At 35.2% G+C, this 11,123-nt stretch overlaps 1 protein-coding gene across 1 annotated transcript in view; it reads right to left on the bottom strand.

Annotated features, from left to right (window-relative positions):
* Positions 1-1,292: 1,292 nt before the first annotated feature.
* Positions 1,293-11,123, bottom strand: part of LOC149895571 (uncharacterized) — a 53,136-nt gene continuing 43,305 nt past the window's right edge. The window contains exons 42-47 of the mRNA XM_090118969.1: positions 7,187-7,273; positions 6,545-6,644; positions 5,297-6,138; positions 4,415-4,517; positions 3,478-3,546; positions 1,293-2,983 (exon numbers count right to left, since the gene is read on the bottom strand). Coding sequence (XP_089975095.1) covers positions 2,805-2,983; positions 3,478-3,546; positions 4,415-4,517; positions 5,297-6,138; positions 6,545-6,644; positions 7,187-7,273 — 1,380 coding nt within the window. The 3' untranslated portion in view covers positions 1,293-2,804. The remainder of the gene's footprint in view (positions 2,984-3,477; positions 3,547-4,414; positions 4,518-5,296; positions 6,139-6,544; positions 6,645-7,186; positions 7,274-11,123) is intronic.

The raw sequence follows: 11,123 nt of genomic DNA, 5'->3' as shown, positions 1-11,123 counted from the left end.
TATTTACCCACTTTGCTATATACGCTAAACGTTAAAGTGGATCAAAATGAAGTCTAAAGGAGCCGGTAACATAGAAAAATAGAGGCCCGGACGCAAGCGGCGCCCGCATAACACAGCGCACAAGCCGCACAATTGAACTAACTTACACGATTATTAACTAATAAATGAATAATTAATGGAACAGTGTTGTTTTATTTACCCACTTTGCTACTACCTTGACTGTACTAGTACAAAAAAAGACGGGTTGCACTCCGGGAGTGCCGGCAGAAGTGAAAACGCGCGTAGTAGAGAGGGGATCACCGATCCGTATGTAAAAGAAATCAGTCGATATATTATAGTCATTATACCTCAGACAGAGTCGTCATGTAGACATTATATCTGGACCAATATTTGAATATAGGTCCTTGGTATATCTCGTTGTTTTATTGCCATAACATCAAACTGGATAACTACATAATACATCATAAATGCAAGTGTCCTTGTTCATCTTCCTTTCATGTGACAAAAGAGTTATGTTTAACTTAGTTTTTGTATCTAACGATATTTAGATTTTTTTTGCCTGCTATAGAGTAACAGCGGCTACTTTTTACTGCATTAAAATTTAAGACTTCTCATTTTAATTCGCAATTAATTGACTCTAAAATTTATAAATTCCGATAGATGGCGCTATAACAAAAAATGAAAAATGGAGTACGAAATAATAAATTGTACATCTAGTGTAGAATACATAGGACATAAGTATGCATATTGCAACAACATCGATTCAGTAATTTAATATTATAGATAAAAAATGTGTACTCAGGGGAATGCCCTGTTTCTATACAAAAAAAATATGTCAGACCTTACTAAAAACTTGGAAGAATTTTTCTTAGAGTATTTGCCCTCTACTATTATAAACTCGAAAGATGGAAGTACGGATTATGTTTATTGCTCATCTATATTAGGAAGAATATTGTTGAAGTACCTACTGAACTTGTCAAGGGCTAACCACAGAGCAAGTAATATAGGGGCTAACGAGATTTGTATTAAATCCATATCAAAGACGATAGATAATAATAAAATTAAGTCCTATTCTACTCCTACTAATATTATAAATGCGAAAGTTTGTGAGGATGTGTGTGTGTTTGTTACTCTTTCACGCAAATACTACTGAATCGATTACAATGAAATTTAGCACACATATAGTGTAACTTGAATTATTACATAGGATAGGTTTTGAACGGGAACTATGTGCTTTTTCCTTTGAAAACTAGTAGTTAGAAATCTAGTAGGTAATAAATAAAACGCAAGAACACAGCTTATAAACGTGTATTTATTTCAGGAATAAAACACTACAAATATCTATAATATACATTTCACTTAATCTTACGCCGTCCGCCGGTATTGTGATACATACATACTAACATTATATATTACTTGTCTAATCGAGACGCCATTTTGTATCCGACGCAAAGAAACTAACTCCAAAGGTTATTTGTGACTACGGCTCAACCGATTCGTCTAAATTTCACATATTGATAGATCATGATAAAATTACAATAAAATATAGACGCTTTGACGGTTATATTAAAACCACAGCAAATGTTCATATTTCCCTAAATTTAAGCGATCATTTAGCTTGTTATTTTATTTTTTTACGTATTCCTTGCGTCGGATACAAAACAGCATATATCCAAGTCCCTTACTCCATATTGCCCGCGTGAGGACGAACTCAATACAAAAATTGCTGTGAAAAACAATATTCAAGCGAAATTTATGTCAAGCTTATTATTATGAAGTTTTGAACTTTAGTCGCCATTTTTAATTGTCGAATTATAATAATACTTAGATTCTTAGTAGAAATTTCTTTAGGCGCGTTGAGAGTAAAATTGCAAGGTCGCGTCATGGCAATGCCGTCACATAATGGAGTAAAGCGACGATTTAGATACCATCTTTAAATCTTGCCAAAGAAGTTCCACTTCTGACACGTGTGCTCAGCACAAGCGCTCTTTTTTTTTTCGAAAATATTTTATTTAGAAATCAATTTTAAGTTAATCCATTACCTTGTTGTTAATAATAAATAATAGTGAATCTAAGTATTATTTTATTCTTTGTCAAAATCGTTACATATCATAGTCATGTCCAATATTTTTAAATATTTTTAAATCTAATAACGCAATCTTTAGACTCAAAAATATTTTACTTGCCGCGCCGAATTTTTTTTTTCTTCGTTCAAAAAAATGGTAGTATTTTTTTATCTTTTCACATAATTTACTATACTATGTGTTTGAAAGTTCCAAGCCGATAGAATAAAAAAAAATGCAAAAAATTACCGCGTAATGTACTGTCAATACCTACGTACTGTATAGATTTTTTATTAATTTGACAGCTTTTTTTATTGTGTTGTATTCGACTTAGAATTTTTTGAAATAAACATCCGAATTCCGAACGAATGTAATGTAGTGTTTCAGAATTACGTTTCATAAAAAAAACAAACGCAAAAATTAAGGAAATTTTTTATTCACGATTATATTTGTTTGAATAATAGAAACATTTTTGTTGTGTACTTTTATTGTTAGCGAAATAAACTACAGTATTATTGCATTGTTTCCGATATACAAAAATCCAGTTCGATAAAAAGTTACGTAAATTCAGCTTCCGGGTGTTTGACATTTACTAAAAAAAAAGTGCATAGACTACCGAATACTTTTTTTTTAATCATGATTTATATCATTGCCAGCACAAATAAAACAACTGTCAGACGAAATTGACATTGACATTTCATTTCTTTTGCATTTTTTTTTTAATTTAACTTTTTTATTCTTTTATTTATGGTTCTGTCGCAACGCAGCGGCGATGTCTCTAACGTCGAGTTGCACTTTCGGCTTGTGCTGTGGCGGCTCGAAGTAGAAGTCGAAACGTTTGAACGACTCTATTTCACGTTCGGAAACTTCGAGAGACGAGAGATTGGTGATGCTGCGGTCCGGCAGGAACACGCTTGTCTCTGGAAATTATAATATGCATCTTTAAGAAAATTAAAATTTAAAAACAGTAGTTGTTCGCACATTAGACATCGAGTGCCCATTTTTGTTAGGTTTTTATTCTTTTTTAAACACTTGACATAGACAAATAAAATCTGTTCATCCGTTTTTGAGTTATACATTGTCTAACTTACAAATTAATGTTATGCATAACTATAAATATTGACAGTATAACAAACAATGATTACTTAAAAAAATAATGTTAATTAAAGTTTCATCTATACTAATATTATAAAGCTGAAGAGTTAGTTTGTTTGTTTGAACGCGCTAATCTCAGGAACTACTGGTCCGATTTGAAAAATTCTTTCCGTGTTAGATAGCCCATTCATCGAGGAAGGCTATAGGCTATATATCATCACGCTAAGACCAAGAGGAACAGAGCAATGCGGGTGAAACCGCGCGGACAGTTAGTAAATAATATATACATATATACAAAATGAGTACAATAAAACCTTACCGGGGTGCACATGTCTGTCCGTGTCGCATACAGGGTCGCAATTCATTGTATTGTTCGACGACTGCATGCCTGCGAAATCGATATTTTAAAATATTTTATTAATTTTTGCGTTATTTATTCGAGTAATTAGTTACTTTGTCTATCTGGTTTTTCGAGGCATAAAAACTGTATCAAATTAAAATTAAATTGAAATAAAAATACATATATCAGAACTAAGGGCGTATTCAAGTTTGAGTTCGTTTGAACTCGGAAATGTGGAAATAGTGGACCGTTATCAAAAAAAAATTAATAACATGACTTTTTTATATTAATACCTAAGGCTGTATTCACAAAGCAAGCTGAAACTTATAAGCGCTTACCGGCGCTTGTCAGCGCTGGGCGCTGCCATATAAAATTTGTCTTGGTCTGCTTCAACCTGCTTCCTTTGTGTAGAGCGAAGCATCTTAATTCTTAATACTATTATATACAAATATTATAAAGAGGAAAGGTTTGATTTTTTGTTTGTTTGTTTGTATGAATTGAATAGGCTCCGAAACTACTTGGCAGATTTGAAAAATTCTTTCACTGTTGGAAAGCTACATCATTTCTGAGTGACATAGGCTAGGTTTTATCCCGGAAATCCCACGGGAACGGGAACTATGCGGGTTTTTTTTTGAAAACGCGGGCGAAGCCGCAGGCGGAAAGCTAGTACTATTATAAAGGCGAAAGTTTGTAAGGATGTATGGATGTATTGATGTATGGATGTTTGTTACTCTTTCACGTAAAAACTACTGGACCGATTACAATGAAATTTAGCACACATATAGAGAGTAACTTGGATTAACACATAGGATAGGTTTTATCCCGGAAATCCCAAGGGAACGGGAACTATACGGGTTTTCCTTTGAAAACGCGGGCGAAGCCGCGGGCGGAAATCTAGTATAATATAAATACTTACTAGGCGTATGCGAGTGCATATTTTGTTGTGTATGTTCGGGCCAACCGTGGGAAAACATCGACTGTCTGCTGTCGGTCGGTGGAGGGGGCTCACTGTAGCGATCCTAAAAAAATAATATTTTTTTTAAATTGGTTGGAAAATGCTGAAAATATCAAGAAAGAAAGAAAAACACACTTTAATAATAGAATCAACTGAAAGCAAAAAATTGAAATGAAATTAATGTATTATCACCGATCCTTGATAAGTTTACAAAGGGTAAATTAAATTTAGTTTTAAGAATTTTTGTCTGTATATCTGTATGTATGTCCGAGCTAAAATAAAAAAAAGTACTGCATGGATTTACTTCAAATTTTGCATCAATTTTACTAACAGGTCGGGTCAACATACATGCTATAACATCACGCTAAGACCAATAGAAGCAATGCGGGTAAAACCGTATAGCAGAGCTAGTTAATCTATATATATAAAAATGAAACCCGTTTCGCGTTGTCACGGCATCACGTGTGAACGGCTGAACCGATTTCGATAATTCTTTTTTTATTATATTCCTTGAAGTACGAGGATGGTTCTTATGTAGAGGAAACGTAAATATGTACCACGGGCGAAGCCGGGGCGGACCGCTAGTATATTATAATAAGGAGATACATAACCTCCAGAATTATACAAGAATTATCCATACTAATATTATAAATGCGAAAGTAACTCTGTCTGTCTGTCTGTTACTCAATCACGCCTAAACTACTGAACCAATTTGCATGAAATTTGGTATGGAGATATTTTGATACCCGAGAAAGGACATAGGCTACCTTTTATTGCGAAATATGTACGACGGGCGAAGCCGGGGCGGACCGCTAGTTATTATATAATTCAAAAAACACTCACCTGGCCTTTATAAAATTTAGAATCCGTCACACAGTGTATACTAACTTCGCTATTTAACCTCGAGCCGGCCCTCAACCGCTGAAAGTACGGCAGATCTTCCCTCCCGCTCGCACCCGTCACATCCCTATCTCTATCCCTCTCTTCGTTGAACAACGCGTTTCTAAACACATTATTTTCCTCTTGTCCAAACGGGTTATATATTCCGTACTCCCTTCTTTCTTCCCTCCTCATGGGAGTTCCGATTGGCTCCGGAATCGGATTTGTGAATAGCGAATCGGAACGCTCCGGTCGAGTTCCGATAGGATTCGGCGACACCGTTTCCGGACAATCGGTATTTAAAAAGCTCTTTTGCTGCGTATCTTCGTTAGTACTGAACAGGGAATAGCCCTCATCACTTTTTTGGGTGAAAGACGCCAAATTTATCAAATGGTTGGGGAATTCCTCTTTGTTTTCCACTATATATGTGGGTTGGTTGTAATAGAAGGGTTGGTAATTCGCGGGTGCAGGGTTCCGGATCCCAAGACTTTGTTGATGCATCATTGACATAAGCGGGTTCCGTATCGTGTACATTCCGTTCGAAGTCGGAGTTATTGTCGCTTGACAGGGTGCCGGGGGCATTGGAATAGGATCCGGGATCCTAATATCTGGCTTCTTTTGCGGTGTCGTTATTTGTACGGGCGGTAGGTTCGGATGGAACATCGGGTTGCGAAGGGTCACCATTTTAGGTTCCTGTTTCGGGTCCGGTTCTACTTTTTTGGACTTCTTTTTGGATTTTTTCGATTTAGCCTGCTGTGGTGGTGGGGGTGGTGTCGGTTCTGGGATTATTATTGTTTTCGGCGTTTCTGAAAGTAATTTTATTATTATTAGTATATTAAAATGTAGATTAAACACATAATTTAACGGTATATTACTGTAATAGACTAAAAGTATAAATTTTATTTATGAAATTAGAATCACAAACTATCGTAACATGTTAATATTTTCCTAAGTACAATTTTATGTCTGTGTAAATGTATTTTTTCTCTGTCTAAACATAATCCGACTTAAAGAATTTGCATTATTTTTGCTATAGAATTAAATTCCACCTTCATAATTTGTAATCAAACACTTTTTAACGGATTTAAATCGCGATTTATTCATTATTTAAAACGAAACTGTTCAAAACGTTAAACATTACTGAATCTCCACTTGCCAACATTTTTTATATCTAATCTAGAGCACAAAAACATACTACACAAAATCTCTCACCCTGCGAGAACATCATCATAGACGGGTCAGCATTTATCACGGGCGCGGGACGAGCCACGGGCGTTGGGGTCGCTGCTAACTGGTTGCATTTCCATAGAGGCTGGAATTTTTTATGTTTTTATTAAATAAAATACAAAAATAATACAGAAAAATATAAAAAAATATAGTCATTGTATAGTGGCTGAAAGCCTGCACCTACAAAAATATTATACACTAACGGTCTTACTGATAAAATGTTACCCATTCGCTATGCAATGGATTAGTTATTGCAATAACCTGTCTCGTTTTTATGATTGACGTTTCATGTGAGCAAGAGCAGGACACAGCTATGGTAGACAATGGTAGAAATTTATCCATTGTTTAACTTTTTTATAGTAAGGCCGTAAAAATATACATCTGAAAGTGTTTTTAAATTATTAAATAAAATGAAAATGTAACAAATGTTTTAATTATTAGAAAATTAATTTTTAATAAAAATACGTAACATCTCTTTAAAAAAGAACATTTCAAAACACAATCCGTAGTGAAATAAAAGTTTAGAGACTACACCAAAAAGTTCCCATAAACCGTTTCGTCCGTTCTGACGTGACACACATACGGATAAACTAAACATTTTTATAGATCAAAATAATAAATAAATACCACAGATTTAATTGGAGCCGGTTCTTTCTTCTCATTCGGTTGTACGCGAGTTAGTGTTATACCAGGAGGTAGTTTCAAATCGGCCACCTGTAAAATAAAACAAACAAAAATAAATCTATACTAATATCATAAAGCTGAAGAGTTTGTTCGTTTGAACGCGCTAATCTCAGGAACTACTGGTCCAATTTGAAAAATTATTTCCGTGATAGATAGCCCATTTATCGAGGAAGGCTATAGGCTATATATCATTACGCTAAGACCAACAGGAGCGGAGCAATGCGGGTGAAACCGCGGAGCACAGCTAGTAAATAAATTATTGGACGTACATGTACGGTCGTATATTGGTAGAAAAAAAATTAGGATAACTGTATCCTTGATTGATATTTATAACCAACTAGTGGTCCGCCCCGGCTTCGCCCGTGGTACATATTTCGCAATAAAAGGTAGCCTATGTCCTTTCTCGGGTATCAAAATATCTCTATACCAAATTTCATGCAAATTGGTTCAGTAGTTAAGGCGTGATTGAGTAACAGACAGACAGACAGACAGACAGAGTTACTTTCGCATTTATAATATTAGTATGGACTAGCAAACCGGGCGAACTCCGTTTCGCCCCTAGAGACACCTTTTCTTTGCTATAAACCTCACGGAGCCCGAGACCTTTCCAACGAATCCAAAACCGTGGAAATCGGTTCGTGCGTTCTGGAGTTATAGCGTCAGGAAGGAAAACCCGACTTATTTTTATATAGTAGATATATTGAATTCTTTTTTTTTAACAATTTGTGTCATTTTCATTCAAAACACTTAAGGATCGAATTTTCAATCGAAAAATAAAACAATATTAAACAAATCAATTTAAAATTAAACCTATGATTGAAAAAATCTGCCTTGTCAGATTGGCATAGGCAAAGGGTTGAATAATAGTTTCGCGTTTAGTTTCATGAGGGCCGATTTTTCAATGCTTGGATAAAACTTATTCGTCGAATAATAGACTACAAGCCCGCATAGGACAAAAATATGGGTCAAATGAACCACCAGGGGACATATCTAGAACGATAGCAGAGCAAAAAATAATAAGATTCATCACTATGCCGTCACTTGTAAGCTGTCCAACTGAGTGCAGATGAGAATTGAAAAGTACAAGTAGACTCGGTAAATTTTGGTCATATATTTTTGTACGGCATTCTTAACCATCGATAGATCCATTAAAAATAATAAGAAACCGCTCAGTGCCGTACAAAAATGGTGGTCCACCAAGTCGGAATTTTTATTTAATTTCCGAGAGTTACCGGGGGTAAATTTGGTCATTTGACCATGTACGGCATCTGTGTCATACTATTGCTATACTGCTTTTAATCCATTATTCCGCAACGCCGTACAAAAATCATGGGGACAAGGGGAAAAAATCGAGAGTTGTAATCCCCTCTCTTTCCCCACTCCAGGGGGTCATTTGACACAACACGAAATAAATTTATTTTTAAAGTATTTTATGCATAGATAATATTTTTTCATGTGCCGTACATTTTCGTTGGTTCAAAGGGGAAAAATCTGAAAAAGAAAAAAATCCATATAACGAAATGTTTGCTTTATATTTTTATAATAAAATATAAATATACATTAATATTAAGAAGCTCGAGGTGGTTAATTATCACCTTGGAAAGTCGGAGTCAGGTGGAATGGACTCCGTTAAATTGATGAACTAATAAAAAAGCTATGAACGAAAAGATGTGAATTATATGCAATCAGTCCATAAATACAGGTAAAGTCACAAGCAAATGCTAGTAATATATACATATTCAAAATGTACAAGTAAAGCGCTTTCAAATGATACCGAACACTGCATATTTATTTACTTTATTTTTTTACTCTGTATGTTTTGTCCGCTAGAGGGCGCCACATTAGATTTTGTGAAACCCCATATAGCCTTTAGCTAGCTGGTCGCTGGTTATCCAGTGAACAATTCAAACGCTTCTAATGATATGTCATTTGTCGAATTCTGATAAGTAGTTTAGAAGTTACGAGGGAATAGATGAACATACATACATGACCTATAAACAACCATAACCCTCCTTTTGCTTTGCCGTAGTTGGGTAAAAATATGTTAATGCCGTACTGTATCAAATGGCCATAAAGCACCCTTAAAATTGTAGGTTTCGTCGCTTTCATCAGCCTAAAAGATGTGGTCTGCACAAAAATGTACGGCATCGTTTTTTCCTAATTTATCTATTAGACCGGGAGATACTGACACAAAATTTCGAGTCATTTGTAACAGGATGGCGGTTGAAAAATAGCGAAAGTCAAACGATTTGTAACACAAAAATTTTAGAATTTACCGATAGCCCATAAAAAAGAAGTAGGCGGTAGTGTCATGCCATACTTTTCCGGTATGACTTACAGCCCGCCATACCGACGCGAATGTGTTGATTTAAAAAAAACAATTATTCAACCATTTGTACCAAGCTAACTTTTGCACAGGTAACCATCGTCGTGCAGCCATTTACGAAAATCGCCATGCCATACTTTTCGGACGATTCCAAATGGTCGCCATACCGCCGAAAATCTGCAAAATTTTTTTATTTCGCCTATCTTTTTGTATCAGTATTGCATTTGGCTTTTTGGAGAGTATTTGATAAAATGTGACCATTATTATATTTGCCATACTTCTAGTAGGGGGAAAAAGTGCTGTCATACTTGAAAAATAAATTTATTATTAATTTATATAAGTGAAGATTTCCAACACCTAGATCTTTGAAATTTTGTATTTATATTCGTTGATCCTCAAACTTACAGGAAAAATAAGTGCCATACTGTTACAAATCGTTTGACTTTCGCTATTTTCCGATGAGTTCGACTAACGCCCACGCGACTAAGCCACCGGTACCAGCGTTCACACCATCATTTTTCTTTTTGTCATTGCGTACTAAGAACCCTGTAGAACCGCCATCCTGTTACAAATGACTCGAAATTTTGTGTCAGTATCTCCCGGTCTATATGTTAATACTATTTAAAACAACGGATAAAGTGTAGAAAACTATTATATTTCATTAATCTACGATGTTTAAACTTTAACAAAATTTCTGGTTTTGCATTTCTCTATAACTTTTTTTAGAACGGTTTCTTTTGAACGGCAATACTATACAACAATTGAATTTTACAATATCATGTTAAAAAAAAAGTTCCCGTACAGGGTCAAATGACCTTACAGCTCTTTATATTAAGAATTCGATGAAATTAAGATGATTATTGGTATACATTTAAAAGAACAATTATTTTTTGACGGCATTGCTTTTAATAGTACTTTTGAGTGCTAGATAATGTTTTGGAACCGAAGCCGTACTTAGTCAAATGACCCCCTGGAGTGGGGAAAGAGAGGGGATTACAACTCTCGATTTTTTCCCCTTGTCCCCATGATTTTTGTACGGCGTTGCGGAATAATGGATTAAAAGCAGTATAGCAATAGTATGACACAGATGCCGTACATGGTCAAATGACCAAATTTACCCCCGGTAACTCTCGGAAATTAAATAAAAATTCCGACTTGGTGGACCACCATTTTTGTACGGCACTGAGCGGTTTCTTATTATTTTTAATGGATCTATCGATGGTTAAGAATGCCGTACAAAAATATATGACCAAAATTTACCGAGTCTACTTGTACTTTTCAATTCTCATCTGCACTCAGTTGGACAGCTTACAAGTGACGGCATAGTGATGAATCTTATTATTTTTTGCTCTGCTATCGTTCTAGATATGTCCCCTGGTGGTTCATTTGACCCATATTTTTGTCCTATGCGGGCTTGTAGTCTATAATGTATAAAACGACCATTTTAAAAACGTATTCTAATTGCCCGTATTTGACAGTTTACGTGACATTTTAATATTATCGTGTAATACTTTATTGGACGGATAAGTTTTATCCAAGCATTGAAAAATCGGC

The sequence above is a fragment of the Colias eurytheme genome, chromosome 31 (genome assembly GCF_061535395.1).
Source record: "Colias eurytheme isolate Ceu_HAF_F1 chromosome 31, ilColEury1 Martin Lab GWU primary, whole genome shotgun sequence".
Classification (NCBI taxonomy): Eukaryota; Metazoa; Arthropoda; class Insecta; order Lepidoptera; family Pieridae; genus Colias; species Colias eurytheme.
The sequence above is the reverse complement of the archived record's forward strand: the minus strand, read 5'-3'. Positions and strand labels throughout refer to the sequence as shown.